Source organism: Asparagus officinalis, chromosome 2 (genome assembly GCF_001876935.1).
Source record: "Asparagus officinalis chromosome 2, Aspof.V1, whole genome shotgun sequence".
NCBI lineage: Eukaryota > Viridiplantae > Streptophyta > Magnoliopsida > Asparagales > Asparagaceae > Asparagus > Asparagus officinalis.
The window spans coordinates 9,812,435-9,833,282 of record NC_033795.1 but is presented as its reverse complement, the minus strand read 5'-3'; the positions used below and the strand labels follow the sequence as shown (position 1 = coordinate 9,833,282).

Genomic DNA, 20,848 nt, shown 5'->3' with positions numbered 1-20,848 from the left:
AAAGCGACAAGGAGTTCTATCAGCTCGATGTTGGATTCATCTGTGAAAATGAATGAGACACGAAGTAGGCGTTTGTTCCTTTTGTAAAACATCGTCGGACTCTCGATTAGCCCGTTACCTTCGTTAAGTTCACGTAGTTCTGATTTACTTCAGCGTTCATCGACATCAATCGAACTCCTGCTTAAACCGGATAGTGACGTTCATCGTCGTTCCTTAACACTGAACTGTTCGTTGGAGATCTATAGGCAATTTTCGATGCCCTACAGATACCCCCTCCAAAGCGTTCCAGACCTCGTTTCTTTTATAGAGAAGAGGCTGGAATACTGGATGTGATTGCGTTCCACCTTCTCAGTCGGCGTAAAGGCTATAGTTAGCTTTCAACTCTTGGCTCCTTCGATTTCGTCTATTCAATGCTTTGACGAAAGCGAAGTTCTTCCGGCGCTGGTTTATCGCCTGGCGTCGTCGGAGTTCCGAGTCTACTAACCAGTGAATTGAGTTTGGCTCGTGTCATTGACTTTGAATTGACTAATCTCTTTCATATTGATGCACTTAGGGTTTTTAGATCACCGTATTGTTGATTTTGGTCGCAACGCGTTGACTGGCGTTAACCTAGGTTACGCGTTGACCGGCCGTTGCATCCTAGTTTCGATATCGAACGTGACTTTTTTTGTACGCAACGCGTTGGATGGCGTTTGACTAGGGATTACGCGTTTGACCGGCGTTACCTAAGGGTTTTCGAATGTCGAATGTTGATTTTTTTGGTCGCAACGAGTTGACCGGCGTTGGACCCTAGGCGGCGTTACGCTGTTGACCGGGTTGGACCCTTTTTTAAGGGTTCGAACGTCGAATTTGACTTTTTGGTCGCCAACGCGTGACCGGCTTGACCTAGGATTTAGCGTTGACCGGCGTTGACCCTAGCGGTTCTCGGAACGTCGAATGGGACTTTGCTTCGCAACGCGTTGACCGGCGTTGACCCTAGGGTTTCGAACGTTCGAATGTGACTTTTTGTCGTAACGCTTGACAGGCGTGTTGACTAGGTTACGCGTGCATCGGCTTGACCCTAGGGTTATTCGAACGTCGAATGTTACTTTTTGCGCAACGCGATTGACCGGCGTTTGACCTTAGGGTGGTTTCGGATCGGTTCGGTGTTGATTTAGTGTAGATTTCGTCGAAATATCCAACGACCGACGAAAAATTAGGCAATTCGGACTTGAAATGGGATCGGGTCGGGCTCTAAATGAGACCGAGCACCCGGGGGTGTCTCAACCTTGGCCGAGCACCCTAGGTGTCTACCGTTCAAGGCGAGGACACCCTCCCCCTCTATGCCTCTTTTTTTTTGTTTCCTTTTCCTTTTTGGTATTTCTTCTTAGCTTCCTTCTTGTTTTTAATTTTGTTATCCCTTTGTTTTCCCCTCTTTCCATATGTTTCAAAGAGATTCCCTTTTCCTCTCAAACTCTTCTTCCTCCTTCTATCCCTCCACCATTTTTTTCAGAAGAATCTCTAAAACCCTTTGAAACTTCTTCCCTTTAAAAACCAAAAAAAAAAAAAAATCGGATTTTTGCATCCCCTCCCTTAGCCCGAAATTTGTTCCCTCTCAACTAGGTTCCTCCTCACTCTCAAGTCAAAAGAAGCTTCTGTTTTGGGGTAAGGCTTCCTCTCAAAGCCTCTCTCTCTTTTTCTTTGAAAAAGGTTGCCACTTTATGCATTGTAATGGGGATAACATGGAATTTACATTTTACCCCAAAGGGAAAAATCATTTAAACTTTTTACTCTCATGATGCGATGGATTGTGTATCACAAGTATTTGCCGGAGTTTTATGCCAAAACATTGCCAATAGGCGAAATGGGGGCGCTTTTGTGCAAAAGAGGGCTAAAATTTGTAGGGCCTTTACTGCAAAATGCGACTGAAATTTTGGGCTCTGCGCTTTAGACCACTTGGCCACAACTTTGAGGGGCTGCTTCATGCAAAAAGACCACAAATTATCTGAGGCGTTATGTGCAAATATGGGCGAAATCTTTTTGGGGCTTATTGCAAAATGGTCGGAGATTAGGTGGTTGTTCATGTAATAAAGGACTGAAATTAGGATTTGGATTACTGATGTCCATTTGGTCGAAAATTTGAGGGTGCTTTAGCAAGAGACCAAAAGTTGTTGAGGGGTTTATTGCAAAATCGCGCTAAAATTTTACAAAAAAGCCGGTTTATTTGTAAAATTAAACAAAATTGGGGTGATTAGATGATCAAATATGATGACCAGACCCTTAGAGCGTGTCCTTGACCGAATTTAGCCTTGAACACGAGGGGCATTTTGGGTATTTCACCAAGATTTACCTGCAAAAATGTACAACCATTGTTTTGTATGCACGAAATTTGTTAGGTTTAATTAGACTTCAACATAAAATCTATTTATTCATAGGACTTAGCTTTTTTAATCTTTTTTTTGTTCAAGTTTCTTAATTCCCTTTAAATTTCGTAGTGTATTTCATATTTTAGATTGTACCTGACTTGCTGCTTTTCATTGCAGGTTTTCGATTGTCTCACACGTCGACCTCGACCTCTTAGAGTCGCTCCCGATTACAGCCTAGCGAGGAAGAAGTTCCCACAGCAATTCCTCCCCTCCAGCGGCATCCTTTTTCGGTGGGTGAGAATCTTTATTTCTGATATCCCTGATTGATCCTTCGGGTCATTAAGAAGCACCCGACATCTTCCTTCGTGGCGATTGAGCGTTTCAGGATATTGGTAGCCGTTCTGTTACACCCTCGTTTCGGCCCCTTCACGGGCGTCATCGGGAAAGGGCCGACACCCTCCTTCGCGCGAGGGTGAGGTTTAACGCTTGTTTTGCTTAGCCAATTCAACTTCTCGTATATTGGCGATCTATGTGTCGTCTTTACACCTTGTAGCGTCGGCTGTATGTTACCCACGTTATGCTACGTTGATGTGCTTCCGTCTTCCGTGTAAGGTACATCAAAATCGTCTCTCCAATTACCCCGTGAAATGATCTTATTCGCTTTTTTATGAGATGGATTGACTCATCCTTTGTTTTTGTTGCAGTCGAGCTTCCCACGGCCAGTCTCCCTCCTCATGCACTACCTGGTTGGGTAGCGGTAAGTCTTTCTCTTCGGCTTCCATTAGGCAGGCTATGGTCTACTCCCTCAGTTTGACAGAGATCGTTTCCGATGAATCTGTCGTTTGAACGGATGGAGCGGCGTCATTGCTTACGCCAGCTAATTACGGAATGCTGTCTTTTACTACGGATTCCTTTCTACTCAGGCTTTAAAGAAGCCCAGTTTTCTGTTTGGAGATCATATGAGGATCCTGCTAAGTTGAATTCTTACCGAGGAGCATTGGCTGATATCTTGATGAAGGACGCCCTCTCCTGTATATTCCCTCCATTCCTCGTCAGTGTTCTTTCACTCAATTGGAGGGACAGGCCGTCTTAAGAGACAGATGCCCTTGGCGTCTTACCGAGTGATGCTGATCGACTTCAGGATTGATATACATCCAACATTAAGACTCTGTTCTATGGGGTATCATTACATTCGCGGTCTTCGACCAGGGATTATGGGTCTTAAATACCGCACCCCCTAGGCAGGTATCAGCAAGCCGTTACCTACCGCTGAAGAACGTCTGGTCCTCATCTTGGGAGGAGATTTACCTCACCAAGATTTTAGATGCTATCTGTTGCGGCTTTCTCACAACCCAAGGCATGATGGACACGCATACCAGCATTACGTCCTTAGGGGCGCGGAGAGGATTTGAAGAGCAGTGGATTGTAACTCTACCTATACGAGCCAACCAATGTATGGGCTCCCAGTCAGCTGTCGCCATTTCTTCAGGCATTGTTGGAGCGAGACATAATTGCGACAGTAACACATCCTGACCACGGCGGAGAGTTGCGGCGTTGCCTTGCATGAGATGTATCAGGTTTCTGGCCCTTTCATGGGGGACTGTCCATTACCAGGAGTACTCCTCGAAAACCAGCAATTGGAGTGTTGAAGAAGGATACTCCGATATGCTAGATACCTCTTTGGGACCTACACCTCCATTTATCATACTTCTCTGATCAAGGTATTCTTCTCAGGCAAGAGAAAAAGCAGAATAGCTTGACCTTGAAGCAGTTTGCTGTCTATTTGTTCCAGAATTTGGAGGGTGATTCCAGCGAGCTCATTCGTGAGTTAGATGTTCTGACACCTACCGCCGTTAATGAGTTGATGGAGAAGGCTGAGGCTCGTTCTTACACCATTGCCAGTGCTGAGGGAGCTTTTCCTGCAGGAACCAAGTTTCGTTCGTTCCTTCGCCGTGCACAGAAGTCCATTGAGCCCCGGACTCTGCTAGCAGGCTATCTCGCCCTCTGGTTGAAGAAGTGCGTCGTTCCGTATCAGCAGTCAGACGCCTTACCTCTCGAGGTGCTCTTCCCTGCAGTCCAGCTAGCTTATGGGAGGGAGCTTTCCCTGCTCCCAGCAATGGTTGCTGACATTCATTGTGGGCTTAGGTATCTGGTCAACGGTTTTGAGCAGGTGGGTTCTGAACCGTCGGCCGAGCTTATTTGTGTGAAGGTCGAGCTTCCTTATGCGTATCTGATGGCGTGGCTCGTTCTTCACCGTCCTGACTTGATGTCCGCGCCCAGCATTGTTGATGCCCCTGTTCCTTTCGTACAGCTGTTGGAGAGGAGCAGATGGCTCGGGAAAACATTCAGTGATGTACAACGAGAGCTTCGAGTTCGTAAGAGCTGGGAGTTCTTCAAGTGTTTTCCTCGCTTTTCGGGCCGCTATGGTGATGTGCTGATTGATGAGGAGAAGCCCAGAACTAATCGGACTGCTCTCGACGTTGGTTGTTTCCGCTGGTTGGTGAACATCCGCGTCGGGTATCTCGTTTTTCGGGTGAAGAATCGCTGCCATATAGAGCCTTACCTCCCCAGCCGTTTTGCTCGTCAGTTTGGCTACGACCAACTATATGTTGGGAACCTGAGCCGTGGTTTAAAGATTGAAGGAGGGCTTATTGACGGTGTTCGAGCATGGCTATGGACCATGGTGGGCTGTACTGGGGCCCAGTTTGCTCTTCCTTCATCCAGACGCAAGCCGTTGATTACTTTCCTCAGCTGCAAGTGGTTTCTTTCTGCCAATGAGTCCATAGGTGTGAGGAGTCTTTCAGAGTTGCAGTCTGAGCACTTGGTTCAAGTTACTATGATGGCTGCTCGTAAGGCTGAGCTTGCTAGGAAACAGGGGAAGAAGCCTGCCAAACCTAAGAAGCCTGCCAAACCTTCCCTCTCGAGCAGAGACAGGATGGAGGATGATGAAGAGCTCCTTCCTATTGATGATGAGGACGAGACTTCTGAGGAGGAATATGTGGATATAGATACTGACGAAGAAGAACTTAATGCAGGTTTGTCATGCTCTTTTGCCTTCTTCCTCAATTTCAATTGGTATCAACGAAAGGTCTTGTTCACTTATCCTAACGAAATGACTCTTATCCCCCAGGTAGGACAGTCGATGAGCATGAGTCGCTCGCTTCTCATTATGCAGGATCCGGGCCTAGCGGCAAAGCTCCTACACAGGTTGAGACGCATGGCAAGTCTATGCACGAACGACCCGTTGGTTCTATGAGGGCTGGTACTCCGAAAAAGAAGAAGACCGCTCATAAACCACACGTTGGTCGGTACCCCTACAGAGTGGATTTAGGAGACATCGCCGACGGAGAGGAAGGTAATACTTTGTTGTCCTTATTGCTTTAAGATGATTTACCTTCTGGGATTTGTAACCAGGTTTTATGTTCCAGGATACTATGAAGACGGCGAACTTCCACCGGATCCTGTATTCCCTGGTTCTGATAATATGGATAGCTTCATGCAGCAGATGTGTGACGCCATTCATAACGATTCCATGGATGTCGATATGAACCTTGATACTGAGCTACGTTCAGGTATATCTAATTCCGGTGATACCTTCCTCGAGTAGCGTTTAGAAGAGTTAGGGAATCCAAGATTCATTACTTTTTTTTTGTGCTTCGCTCTCTTTCAGGTAACTTAAAGAACCCAAGCATGGATATTGGGGAGAAAGAATTTTCTGTTCCTTCTGCAGGTATGTCTGAGTTTTTCTTTCTTTCTCTATTTTCTTATACATATACCCAACACTTAAATTATCCTGCAGATGTTGTAATAGAGAAGCCAGTTGGGGACGGGGCCTTTCATGATGTAAGTTTCGAAGAACAAGGGCGTGTCCCTGCACCAAGTTTCTCGGGACCTGACATTGGATTATTAGTTGACATGCTGGCTGAACAGGCCACTAGAGAAACCGTGGGACCACCCTTTGAGAGTGATTCATCCACAGGTATATATCTGATTCCCTTCCTTTTGCCTGATCTTTTGTCCAACTAACGAAGTATTAATATTACAGTACCAGTCATTGAGACCGATTCAGTAATGATCCCCGGCCTATCTAGTTTACCTCGGAGTGACGGACTTGCAGGTATGCATACGATCTAGAGACATCGTGCTCCTTTTCATTTGTCTGATTTTGACTAATAGATGGGTGTAATCATAGGATCAGCCACTGGGACTGATACCCTTATGACTCCTGGCATTCCCCGTGTACCTGAGGATGATGGATTTGCAGGTATGTAGATGATCTTATCATCTTGATCCTCCTTATTTTGTCTAAATTTCCATTTTGACTAATAAGGAAGTGTAACTATAGGACCAGCCGTTGTGCCTGATGGCACTATAGTTTCTGAGACTGATCTGCCTACAGGTGTTGATATACCCTCCATGACTACTCCTGCCGTTATCTCAGAGTCTGTCAGACCTCAATCCGAGGGGGCCTCCGCTGGCGTTGGTATGCTCGGAATCTGCTCTTAAGTTTTCTTATCTTAACTTTCCATACTGTTGTTTGTAGGATCTCGATCATCTCTATATGAGCATGTTCGCGCCCTCTTGGCCGATACCGATCCAGACAGAGACATTTTCCGTATAGACCTCGGCTTTTTTACCGCCTTTTTTAACGGCATGATCGAGAAACTGCTTCATCGAGGATATTGTTTTGATCAGTTCAGGCGTTCCTTTTCTTGTCACATGATGATGTTTAGAGAAGAAGGATATTCGGAGTTGGTTGATTCCTTCATTGCCGATTTTACTGCTCTGGAGTCAGAGATCTGAGAGTTAAAGGAATTGAGGACTAATGGAGCTTCTTCCTTCGTGTCCTCTCAGATGGAGCATAGGCTGGCACAGTGGCGCGACCTGAGATCTTCCGTCGGCAGTGAGATTCAGTCACATGAGCATTCAGTTGCGCAGCTGATGGCTACCGTGGCGAGGAATGATACAGATAGAGCCGAGTTACTCCGCTCTTTGGATTCCGGCCGCGAGGAAGTGGCTAGGTTGAAGGAGGCCTTGAGGCACGCCGAGGAGTCTGTTACTATTATTACAGAAGACCTGGCTGGAGTAGAGCATTCTCGTGGACAGGCCCTCGAGAAGCTGGATCTATACAGGAGAGATTGATGAAGCTGAAAAAGAAGCCGTGAAGATCTTGAGCAGTTCTGAAGAATCCATCCGAGCTGGCCTGCAGGCAGAACTTGAGCAGAGTTATATAGATAGGCTTTCTAGTTTAGAGTCTCATGTTCTTAGCCGTCAGCTGCCTTCGGGCTAATGAGCTTTTTATTGTATGCTTTGACTTTATCTATTAATAGAGACTCCGCATTTGATTCAGTTATGATATTTCTTTATTTATTTTGACCTTAGCGATGATAATATTTGGATTTTTGGCAAACCCCCAGCCCTCAACGGGTTTGATATGCCTTTACCGATTACCGTTTGAATCGGGCTAGCATGTGAATTATTAAAACCCGTCTCACATGTAACGTTGCGCTAAGAAAATCGCTTTTCTTAAACTTGATGCTATGCTTTTGGATACATAGACTTAACCATTTCTTATAGGGAAAAGGTACCCCGCGCCGCGTATTAGATGACGACTTATCCCTTCTTAGGCTTCGGGATAAAATTCCCCAGGCTTAGACCCTGGTGTCTTTTTAAATCGGCGAAAGACTAAACCGGCAATGCGTGTTAGACATAGACTTTGGGATTTTTGGCAAACCCCCAGCCTTCAACGGGTTTGATGTGCCTTTACCGATTACCGTTTGAATCGGGCTAGCATGCGGGGCTTATCTCTATTTAGGAGTCGAGATAAAATTCCCCGTGCACCAAGTGTCCGGATTGGAAGTTGAGAATTGTGTCTTTTTTAAGAGCAAAGACAGACTAGGAAATGGGAGAGGAAGAATTTTATATTCTATCTCTCGGTACTGAAGAGGAAGAATTTTATATTCTATCTACAGTCGGAAAGGAAACTCAAGGTGGGATCTCCACCCCCAGAATCCGAAAGGATGAAACTAAGAGTGGGATCTCCACTCCGAGAATCGGAAAGGTTCAAACGACCCTAACTTTTATAGGATTGGTCATTTGAATCAGAAGAATCTCTCATTCATTGAGGAGAAAGCCCAATTTCGACCCTAACTTTTATAGGTTTGGTGAAAAAGGAACAAAGGCAGGCTTTCGTTTATCGAAAAGGAACGACTCGATCTTAGTCTTAACTATTTGTAGGTTTGACTAAGTGAGATCGGGAACAATCCTAACTTTTATAGGTTTGACTGTTCGAATTGAAAGTGGACCTCTCGTTCATGGCAGGAATCGAGAGAGGAATTTGGCTTTGGCCCTAACTTTTATAGGTTTGACCTGAAAGAGAGTGGAATACAGGTAGCAAAGAAAATGCCAACTCGTATTATCACTCAAAGGAAGACTTTAACGCTAGGTGATTAGGACCTAACATGTTGAGTCTGAGAAACGCCAATGACTGACGGATAGAAATGTTGGTGGATCCACCGTCCATTGATCTGATCAGCGGATGGTTTGGTGAGGAAAGATTAACCTATCAACGGATTGAATCTCGTCTCACAAAAATAACTCATGAGAGTTAGAGAATCTGACAATAACAAGAAGAAACATTCCGACATTCAGAGTTCGAACGTGGATTTCTTATTCATCACTTCTACAATGATTGGGTTATCCCTAAGAATACCAAATATGATGTTCTTCTGGAAACTTCCCGATACATTGGTTATCCTGAAGATACTAAGGATAGTATTTTTTTAGGAACTTGCCATTTATCGGCATCATAAGCCGGTCGTCGTCCTTGGTGACTAGGCGATATGCGCGGCATCATAAGCCGGTCACCGTCCTTGGTGACTAAGCGATATGCGCCACTTGAATAGACTGTCTCTACTACGAATGGTCCCTCCCATTTGGGTTCAAATTTGCCCTTCTTCTTGGAGTTAAGGATCATAGGCCGCCTTTCAGCTAGAACCAAATCCCCTTCTTTGAAGCTTCGTTGTCGAACTTTTTTGTCGAAAGCTCGAGAGATTCTGGCTTGGTAGAATTTGATATGCTGTTGAGCTTCTAACCGCTTCTCATCTAGCCTTTCAAGTTCTTCAAGGCGCTTCTGATGTTGCTCTTCAGTCGTCATTTGAGTCGCGAGGGCAATTCGAAGTGACGGGATTTGAATCTCCAATGGAAGAACGGCTTCACATCCGTATACCAGTGAATACGGGGTTGCTCCCGTCGGTGTGCGCACCGTGGTCCAATAGGCCCATAGAGCCACGCCAAGCTTGTCATCCCAGTATCGTTTATTAGTTTTCACAAGTTTTGATAACAGCTTTATGATAGTCTTGTTGAAGGCTTCGGCCAATCCATTCGCTGTGGGATTGTAAGCTGTCGACGAGATGTCTTGAATTTTGAACTTTTCACAAAACCTGATGAATGCATTGCTAACGAATTGAGGACCGTTGTCATGTATGATTCGTCTTGGGACACCATGCCGGTAGATGATATGGTGCTTGATGAATGCAATGACGTTACTCGTTTTAACTTTTCTGAGCGGAACCGCTTCAGCCCATTTGGAGAAGTAGTCGGTAATTGCCAAGATAAACCGGTCACCTTTGACTGACGGGGGATTTATAGGACTAACAATATCCATTCCCCAGGTCTCAAACGGCCAAGACGTAACCGAAGGATGCAGGTTCTCCGTGGGTTGATGCATATAATTTGCATGTACTTGAGACGCATGACATTTTCGGGCATACGCGATTGCATCACTCATCATTAAAGGCCAAAAATATCCCATTCTTCTGATGCGGTCATAAAGCTTGGGGCCAGGTTGGTGCGCGCCACACTCTCCTTCATGTGCCTCTCTAAGGACTTCTTCGGCTTCTTTAGTTGATAAGCAACGTGCTAGCAACCCATCGTACCCCCTGCGGTATAGCGTTCGATTCTCCGTATTATAGTAGAATCTTGGTGCTCTTCGTCGGATTGACTCTCTTTCCTTCATGTCTTCTGGTAGGATTCCATGCAAGACGTAATCAATGATGGGGAAACGCCAATCTCGGGGTTCAAACTCAACTTGAGTTGAGTGTGTTTCCTTAATATCTTCTTCCTCGTCCTCTTCATCATAGATCGGCACGAGGAGCTGGTGAGTCCTCACTGTAACAAACTATTCCGTTTCAGAAGGTTGCGCCAGGGATACGGCCAATGCTGCTAATGCATCTGCGTAGGTATTTTGTAACCGTGGAATATGTTCGATAAAGAATCCTTCAAATGATTCTGCCATCTCCACTGCCATCTTATGGTATGGTATTAAATCCTGACTTCGGACTTCGTACTCTCCCTGAACTTGTTTAACTATCAGTTGAGAATCGCCGAAGGCTTCGAGGTACTCAACCCCCAGTTCTTTGGCGAAACTGAGTCCTATGAGTAATGCGTTATATTCGGCTACGTTATTTGAGCACGGTTCGGTCAACGAATAAGCTCGAGGCATAACGTGTTTTTCCTGGGGAAACTAAGACAACTCCAACTCCGGAAGAAATCTTAGGACTTCCAGGAGCACTCGCTACATTAGTTGCTCGTGAAGCGCCGTCGAAGTACAAACGCCATACTTGCTGGTGTGAAGTTGCGTTGACTTTGTGGGTCTCATCAGGTAGGTCGTCATATATCTCGGCGGTATCCGTAGTTGGATTAGCTGCCAGGAGATTATAGATGGCTTGTCCTTTTACCGACTTCTGTTGTTTAAAATGTAAGTCGTATTGGGACAAGAGTAAGACCCACTTTGCTAATCGCCAATTCATGAATGCTGGCTGAGTCATGAACACTCGGACTGGGTTAACCTTAGAGATAACATAAATGGTCTGTCCAACCAGATAATGCCACATCTTCTGAATAGCGAATACCAAGGCGAGTCATTCTCTCTCAATCATAGGATATCGAGATTCAGCGCCTACCATGGTCCGGCTTAAATAATATACCGCCTGTTCGTGACCGTTATCATCATCTTGTGCAAGTAATGCACTTAATGAGTGGCTCGTCGCCTTGACATAAATCAAGAACGGTTTGCCTGATTTCGGTGCGACGAGCACAGGAGGTTTTGAAAGATATTCTTTAATACTCTCGAATGCCTTTTGACAAGCGTCGTCCCACACGAATGATACGCCCTTCTTTGTGAGCTTGGAGAATGGTTGGCATTTTCCTGAGAGGTTCGAGATGAACCGACGGATATACGCTAACCGCCCTTGCAATCCTCTGAGCTCCTTGAGGTTTCTCGGAGGCTGCAATTCATTAATTGCCTTTACCTTATCAGAGTCGATGTGAATACCTTTGGTAGTGATGACAAATCCCAGGAATTTACCACTGGACATTCCGAGGAAAGACTTGGTAGGATTCATTTTCAATTGGTGGGTCCGCATCAGATCGAACATCGTCTTCAAGTCTTTGATGTGATCCTTCTTATCGCGACTTTTCACGACCAAATCATCCACATAACATTCGACAGTTTTTCGGAGATGCTCTTGAAAAATCTTCGACATGGCTCGCTGATATGTGGCACCTGCATTTTTTAAGCCGAAGGGTATGACCGTGTAGCAGAAAACACCGAGGGGTATTCTAAACGCGGTATGCTTTTCATCATCTGGATGCATCTTTATTTGGTTATAACCAGAGAAACCATCCATGAAAGACATCCTCTCGAACCCGCACGTATTGTCAATTATGACATCTGTGATAGAAAGGGGAAAATCATCTTTTGGACAGGCAGCGTTGAGGTCTCTAAAGTCGATACACACCCTGACCTTCCCGTTCTTCTTAAGGACCAGGACGATATTGGCAAGCCACTCCGGATGCTGCTCTTCTCTAACGAAGCCCGATTCAATAAGCTTCTTAACTTCAACCTCGATTGCTTCCATCATTTGCGGATGAAACCGCCTTTGTTGTTGTTTGACAGGCTTGACATCCAGCTTAATGTTAAGACGATGTACTGCCACGTTGGGATCGAGTCCTGGCATGTCTTCGTAATTCCAAGCGAACACATCGATGTACTCCCTGATAAGAGAGATTAATTCCTCTTTCTCATTCGGCGGGAGGCTGTCGCTAATAAATATAGGCTTTGGGTTATCTTCGCTACCCATATTCACTTGAACTACTTGATCTTCGGTAGGAGGTTCTCTTTGTTCGAACCTATCACCGTACTACATGTTTAGGTGATGAACCCAAGGGTCTTCCCAAGTCGGCATCTGCTCATCTTCCTCTATTGTGGCAGGATCGACAACCATGTTCGACATCAATTTTTTGAACATCTCACCGATACTAGTGTCGGAATCCCAAGCTGAAGAATCAGAAGAGTACCCGGTTCTAGCTTTGTTAGCAATTTGATCAATGACTTGCTAGCAACATTCGTCGTCGGATGAGGAGACATAGCCAAGACCTCTTTTATGACGATAATAATCATCGGGTTTTTCCTTCGGTACATAGGCCATTCGAGGTGGAACTCGTGGACCTCGACCAAAGCAAAGACCTTCTCCGAGTGTGAAGTCATATCCATGCTTCTCCATTAGATCGCGCGCTTTTGTGTTATACCTGAATAGGTGAGGAGCAGGTTTATCATCATCGTCTTCCTCTTCTAAGAAGTGGTCGGGTATCGGAGATTCTCTCCTTTTACCGTAGATGACTTCCCTTCCACCCCCTGTCCCTACGGGGATGACAAGTGTCGTTCCGCACGGATCTTGTACCTGCTTTTTCGTCAGACAAAATGATTAAAGTGGCATATACAAGTCAGGGTTATCATAAAGCTCTTTAGTGACATTATCAAGACACATCGAGTACTCTAAATCATTATTTATTAATAGTTCTTCGGCAAGTTGCCAATTACAACTACTTTCCGATGATTCATCATCGTCAAGATTGATTACAATGGGTACAATGTCATTAAGTACAAAACCACCATCATAATCAAACCCAGCTTTTCACAACCAAATCATCAACGTAGCATTCGACTATTTTCCTGAGATGTTCTTGGAAAATCTTGGTCATCGTTCGCTGGTATGTGGCGCCGGCATTTTTCAGACCGAAAGGCATCACTGTATAGCAGAAGACGCCGAGGGGTGTTCTAAACGCCGTATGCTTCTCATCTTCCGGATGCATCTTGATTTGGTTATATCCCGAAAAGCCATCCATGAAGGACATCATGTCGAATCCGCATGTATTGTCGATAATGACATCTGTGATTGGAAGAGGAAAATCGTCTTTTGGACATGCTTCATTCAGGTTCCTGAAGTCAATGCAAATCCTGATTTTGCCATTCTTCTTCATGACGGGAACGATGTTGGCTAACCAGTCTGGATGTTGTTCTTCTCGGATAAATCCTGAATCGATCAACTTCTTAACCTCTGTACAGGGTTATCCTAGCTGGTATATTAGCTAACTGCGCCATGATGTCAAAATGAGGCGGAGAGCTTGCACTTCCCGGTTTGTCTCTTCCAATCGGATGATTGAATCGAGACTGCCTCGGGTTTTAGGCTTCTTGGCGTAGAGGCTCCTTCCCCTTCTCCTTTTGCTGGACTTTCTCCGTGGTTACAGGTGTTGGGGGAGTTGCGACAATCCCCAGTTCTGCTAACGTCTTGGAGGGAATGGTTTTGGTTGCCCCCTGCTTAGCCAGTTGCTCAGAAGCATCCGGATACTTGTAGTGATATTCATTCCCGCTCCGGGTTACAAAGGCCTCCTGTTCCAAGTCCTTTCTGGCGCTGTTTGTGAGGATCATCGTTCACGGTCTTCACTGTTGCATTTATTACCGGCTCATGCTGGAACCAGTTCAAGGGGACAGAACCGAAGCTAATCGATACTGCATTCGCACCCACCTTCTTCTCCTTAGATTGCTTCATAGTAATGACCCCGACGTCGATTAGAGCTTGGATCTTATCTTTAAGGGCATAGCACGCCTTGGTAGGATGGTGCACCGCTCTATGAAATACGCAGTATTTTGGATCTCTAATTTTTTTAGCATCTTCCTGATCCTGGACCGGAGGCAATTTGATCTTGTTATTCTCTATGAGGTATTTGAAGATGCCGGGAACTTCATCCTCTTTGAACGAGTAGACTTTTGGGAACTTCGGCTCCGAGGCCTTTTGCTTCTGGGGCTGTTGTTGCCACCTTGACTGTTGAGGCGCCTTTTGTTGCTGCTGTTGCGGTTGTGCTTGTACTTCGAACGTTTGGTTCGCGTCCACCGCATTCGCTTGTGCTTTACCTTTACCCTTAGGGACAAAGTTCTGTTGCGGAGCGTTGTTTGCTATTTGGCCCCTTTCCGCCTTCTTCCTTTTAAGGAATCGCTCGGCTCGTTCTCCTCGCACCTTTAAGTCCTTCCAGGTCTTTGGCGGTGCCATTCCCATAGCTTTGAGGATGTCCAATGAAAGATTATTGTGACAAGTCTCGAGAATAAAGTCTTCGCTGACCGGATCCCTACAATTCATTACTTTGTTTCGGAATCTCTTCACGAAGTTTTCAACCGTCTCACCATTTTTCTGTTTCTCATCAAATAGTGTGCCGATTGAAATCTCTGTGTCGTCGTCGAAGAAGTTTGTCAGAAACATATCTTCCATGTCATCCCAACTGCTAATACTCCGCGGTTTGAGGCGACGATACCAATCGAAGGCTGCTCCGCGAAGAGTACCAACGAATGACCGTACCATTAAGGGTTCATTCCCGGAGATTATTCCTAAGTGGGACTTAAAATATATTAAGTGTTGGGTAGGGGAACCCTTTCCATCAAACGGCGTAAAGTTGATTAAATTGAACTTTGCCGGATATGGAATTGATTCCCACTCCCTTGGGTATGGACATGGTATGCCGGACCTTTTTACTTCTTGAGCATTCATCAACGCGTTGATTTTGCTCTCTAAGTCCTTCATTTTCTTGTCTTCACTAGTATCTGTCTTCGAGTAGTTTTGGGGAGAAGTAACGTGGTCTTCCTTCGCATTATCCTCCGAAGGACCGCCTCCGTTATTGTTGTTGACAGGAGGGATATTTATGTTGACATTATCCTCTTCCCGTTCATTCTCCTCTTGATTCGGATTATTGCGACGACTGGGTTCTCCTTGGTGAGTTGTCAGTGCCGCGATTTGCTGGTCATGCATCTCTCTCATCTGCTGTATAGTCATCTCCATCTCGAACTTGAATGCCTCTTTCTGCTTAGTCAAGGCATCTTCAAGCATCTTGCTTACTTGTTCGGCGCTGATCATAAGTGACTCGTAGGGTTGTCCTGCACTAGATGCCGTGCCGTCGGACGCTATAGCCGAGCAGGAATCTGAACCATCATCTGACACCTCCTCTTCCAAAGGAATTCCTTTTTGCATCCTTTAGTAATTCCTTCGCCTATTGGTCCCTGATCGCAATCGAGTCATACGCTGGGACATTTCGGCAAACTGATCTGGGCTAAAGCGTCGTGTCGATTTGCCTCTGCCGGTCATATTAGCAGACACTTCTAGGAATTCGTCCTCTTGGCGAACATGCTTCTTCCTACAAAAATACCTTGGCTTGGTCTCGGACGTTCTGGTGGAAATTCTCTCGAACACCGAAACTCTCCTTGGGGCTTTAGTGCAGCAGCATTCTGACAGCACCACCTTGATTATGTTGGCACACGGACAGTGAGAATCCGTGTATTTGGTGTCTCTCTTCCGAGACTTATCCATACCCCCAGCTCTATAGTACAACTCGTCAGTTTGATAACTGGAGCAACTCATAGAGTGTTGGCATGACTTCCCAGGTATAACACCATCATCATTAGACGAATGTGCTTCCCTCTGGGGATACGATGCTTTATTAGCGTTTTCAAAAGTCACTCGTTCAAGTCTACGCTTTTGCGAGCGTGAAAACTTAACGGGCTCTTGAACTTCGACCCGCAATCCAATGCGGTAGGTAACAGGGGCTTTCCCTTTGTTATCTTTCTTGGGGGGATTAGCACGAACCCCAGTCTGGTTCGTTGTTTGGGGACCTTTCAACGGTCCCAATCGCTCCTTGATAGGTGTTTTGCCTCGATCTTCTGGTAAAGGACCGAGGCGACATTTCAAAGGAACCCTGGATCTTGAAGAATCCACGTTCTTACCTGGCTCCGTTGGAGGTGCGGGAGCAGGGGAAACGGGATCTGGATTTGAGGAAGGCTGGACGATACCTCCGTCCCCTTTTGCCTTAGGTGCCGGCTTCGCCTTTGGCACCCACACTTGCTTGTGTTTTGACGGATTCTTGACCGTCTCTTCTTTCTGCATCTCTTCCGCTTTCTGCAGAAGGACTCGGGCATGCGCAAACAATGCGCGGCATTTCTTGATTCGCTCTTCGAGGGTTGAGCGAGTCCTCTTGACACGAACCCATTCGTTCGTCTCTGTCTTGGAGGAGGAGTTGGTTGTTCGTCGTTGTTGCTCCTGGCGCTGTCTGGACTTTAGATCCTCATTGTAGCGGATCCCATCCATCGATTCTGCGGCCTTGGCCAGTTGTCGCGCAAGGCGTTGACGACGTCTTTGGCGCGCCCTCTTTGACAAGGTTGAGACACCTTCAGCGGTTGACTTTGCGGCGGAAGGGAGATCTGGATCTGCAGCTTCGACCACGTTAGACGCCATAGCAGCGTCGCGGGGAGTAAGTGCAACGCGAACATTTCTGGAAGAGGATGCCTTCCTGCGCCTGCTTGGAGAGGCGGATCTGGAGGAGGAGGAAGAGAGGTACTCTTCAAACTTCTGTTGATCGAACTCGTATTCGATCTCTTCGTTCACCCGGATCTTGAATGCCGGTTGCGTCACGACAGCCTCGGCAGCGAGACTGTTGGCTCCCACTGTGGTCGCCAGTTTGTTTTCGTCGAAAGTTTCCTTCATCATTGATTTCATTAAACTTTAAACGTTACAAATGAATTCAAACAACAAAGAATAAAAAGATTACAACTTTCTTGAAAATAAACACAAGATCCGTTCGTCGTCTCTTGCTTGCGTGGGTCTTTAGCCTGTGACGGGGATGTCGATATCCGTGGACTACCTGGCAATCAGATCTGGTCCAGAGCTTCGTCGATCCGCGAGGAGATCTAGAAACTTGAAGCGCCTATCTCGATAAAAGCGAGATAATTGCTCTTCTTAGAATTACCACAACGGGATAAGACTAAGGATCGGATGCGGGTGATGTAGATCTGACGAAGAAACTCTCTTGTGTTGAAGTGCTCGATCACTCTTCACTCCGGCAGGGCTTCGCCAATTCTCCAAAATTCCAGCCCTGAAAAAATGAGGCTTAAGGCTTGTATTTATAGGCTTGAGAGGATAACGGAGCGGTTAAAAACGCTTAAAAGCCCAAATCTTCCTTGGAGACACCCCAGGGTGTCTCTACTTGATTGGAGACACCCTAGGGTGTCTCCCATTGATCCGAGACACCCTAGGGTGTCTCGGTTTGGGCCGAGACACCCTAGGGTGTCTCGTTGGTCCGAGACACTCCTTTTGGTGTTTTCATCTGTTTCTGCTGTAATTCCTTCGTCCGGACTCGGATTTGAGTGATTCGAAGTGCGTTGGAAAGCCGACAAGGAGTTCTATCAGCTCCGATGGTTGGATCATCTGTTGAATAAATGAGACACGAAGGGCGTTGTTCCTTTTGTAAACATCGCGGGACTCTCGATTAGCCCGTACCTTCGTTAGTTCACGTAGTTCGTTGATTTACTTCAAGCGTTCATCGACATCAATCGAACTCCTGTGAACCGGATAATGATGTTCATCGTCGTTCCTTAACACTGAGCTATTTGTGGAGACCTATAGGCAATTTTCGATGCCTACATTATGTGAGTAGTAGCACCATAGTCTAACCACCAAGTGTTTCTAGGTACTGAAGCTAAATTAACCTCAGAAGAGACCAAAGTAAGGAACGTACCCTTATTAGCACGTTAGGCGTGATATTTGGTACAATCCTTCTTTACATGTCCAGGCTTGTTACAGAAGAAACAACCCTGATTATCCTTATGTTGTTTCTTCTGAACTGGACCCTTAGCAGCTTCATTAGCATTCTTCCTTTTCTTACCATTATCCTTAGAGGCATAGGCCAAATGAGCACTTTCTGTCTTATCTTGCTTTAACCTATCTTCTTCTTGCACACAGTATGAAATGAGCTCATTTAGAGCACATTTCTCTTTTTGGCAGTTATAACTGACCTTAAACTGATTGAATTGTGCAGGAAGAGACAACAAAACCAGATGCACTAATAATTAACTCATCACAAAGATCGAGTTTAAGTGTCTTAAGCTTTGAAACAATATGAGATATTTCCATAATGTACTCCATGATATTTCCTTTGCCCTTATACTTCATTGAAATCAAGCGAGCTAAAAGCGTGATTGTTTCTACCTTATCGTTTTTCGCAAAACGCTTCTCAATTTCGACAAGGAAATCTTTAACCTTAGTAATCCCTTCGGATTCTATGCCCCTAAAGGCTTCCGGAACGCCGCGCTTAATGATCATAAGACTCATGCGATTTGAACGCTCCCACTTATCATACTCCTTCTTTGCATCAGGAGTGCTATCCGCATTGAGAGGTTGGGGTTGTTCAATTCTTAATGCAAGGTCTAGATCCATGCAGCCAAGAACAATTAATATGTTCTCTTTCCAAACCTTGAAGTTTGTCCCATTTAGCATGGGAATTGAGTTGATATTAGCAGAAATTATTGCAGCAGATGCATTACTTGAAATAAAACAAAAAATGCTCACATTAATAACCATAATTAGTAATCAATAAAATTCAAATAATGACAAATCCCATCTAAGATATCCGATACAACATTAATATCAAGTCTTTGGACAGTAATATTAATTGCAAGTGATATCTTGTAGCAACAATCAAACACTGACAATAACACATGTCAAATAATGAAACTATCTTTGGATCGATTCAATATCCATATGTAAACCTTATAATTGTCACATGTTTATCATCACAGATGTGTATGTTGTCTAAATAAATATTAACCTTCCTTTGGGCTGATTAAATATTTACATGAAAGCATACACACAAACATCTCACATTCCTCATGAACAATCTACACAAGAGAGGTTACTTTGGTAACTTCTTGTTTCAATTAATCAATTAGAGTGAGAGACAACCTTAATACCTTAGTGTCATAATATTTGAATTAAGTAATTGATTAAAAACCAAATTAAATTTAAATTAAATTAATTTAAATTTCCATAGCTTAAATAGGGCCCATAACTTAATTGAATAAATTAAGTATACCAAAGTGGACCCATAATTTAATATGAGAAGCCAAGGCTTAACCATAGTGAACACGAAGTTCGCTTGACTTCGAACGCGAGGTTCGTCTGTATTGAGTACGAGACTCACTTAAACACGAACGCGAGGTTCGTCTGAAAATGAACGTGATGTTCAACTTGAGAATGAACACAAGGTTCGTTTGAAAAAATAAACGCGAGGTTCGACTGAAAACGAACACAGTGTTCAACTTGTGAACGAACACGAGGTTCGTTTGAATCGAGCGCGAGGCTTGCCTGAGAACGAACGTGAGGTTCAACTTAAATTGAGCGCGAGGCTCAGCTAAGAACGAACGCGAGGTTCGACTTAAATTGAGCGTGAGGCTCACCTGAGAACGAATGCGAGGTTTGACTTAAATTGAGCGCGAGGCTCACCTGAGAACGAACGCGAGGTTCGACTTAAATTGAGCACGAGGCTCACCTGAGAACGAACGCGAGGTTCAACTTAAATTGAGCGCGAGGCTCACCTTAGAATGAACGCAAAGTTCGTTTAAATTGAGCACGAGGCTCACCTTAGAACAAATGCGAAGTTCGTTTAAATTGAGCGCGAGGCTCACCTTAGAACTGAGCGCGAGGATCATCTTAGAACTGAGCGCGAGGCTCACCTTAGAACGAACGCGAGGTTCGTTTGATTTGAGCGCGAGGCTCACTTGAGAACGAACGTGAAGTTCGGTTAAATTGAGCGCGTAGCTCACCTGAGAACGAACACAAAGTTCGTTTGAAGCTTTCAAGCCTCGCCAAAATTTGAGGTAACCACCTCCTTAATTTTCGCCACGTTTTCACGCACGAACCCTTAGGGTTTCAATCTGAAACCGCCGCCGCCATTGTTCCCGCACCCAAAGGTCGAAACCCTAGGGTTTCCTAACGCCGCCGTCGCCGTCGGAGTCGAGAACGAGGCCGCCAGCGACAGTTCGCCAGCGAGGAGCACGGGAACCTACGACCAAACAAACAAGAGATACAAAAAATTTCTTGATTTTATTTCAAAATCAGATCCAAAAACGGAAAAAATGAGTTTTCTTGATCCAGATCCAAGAAAAACCCAAAAAATTAAAAAACTTTACTGTTCATCCAAAAAATACGTTACTGTTCACCCGAAATTTTTTTTTCAACGGCCATTACTGTTCATCCATGAACAAAGCTGAATCCAAAACAATTAAGATCAAAAACCCTAATTTTAATCTTAATCTCTTAGAACAAATCAAGGTGGCTCTGATACCACTT

At 45.1% G+C, this 20,848-nt stretch overlaps 1 protein-coding gene across 1 annotated transcript; it reads left to right on the top strand.

The window, feature by feature from the left end:
• On the top strand, nucleotides 5,185–7,170 carry LOC109829398. The gene is made up of 9 exons (XM_020396521.1): nucleotides 5,185–5,380; nucleotides 5,476–5,700; nucleotides 5,774–5,917; nucleotides 6,016–6,075; nucleotides 6,145–6,324; nucleotides 6,391–6,462; nucleotides 6,538–6,609; nucleotides 6,691–6,828; nucleotides 6,889–7,170. Exons 1-9 carry the CDS (start codon nucleotides 5,185–5,187, stop codon nucleotides 7,146–7,148), a joined length of 1,347 nt encoding a protein of 448 aa, XP_020252110.1. The 3' UTR covers nucleotides 7,149–7,170.

Bases quoted from the DNA above. Each gene is read 5' to 3' on its own strand.
- LOC109829398 (XM_020396521.1), top strand. From the start codon at position 5,185: ATGGCTGCTCGTAAGGCTGAGCTTGCTAGGAAACAGGGGAAGAAGCCT. The intron at 5,918-6,015 runs GTATATCTAATT...GCTCTCTTTCAG, and splicing joins TGATACTGAGCTACGTTCAG to GTAACTTAAAGAACCCAAGC. The intron at 6,076-6,144 runs GTATGTCTGAGT...ATTATCCTGCAG, and splicing joins ATTTTCTGTTCCTTCTGCAG to ATGTTGTAATAGAGAAGCCA.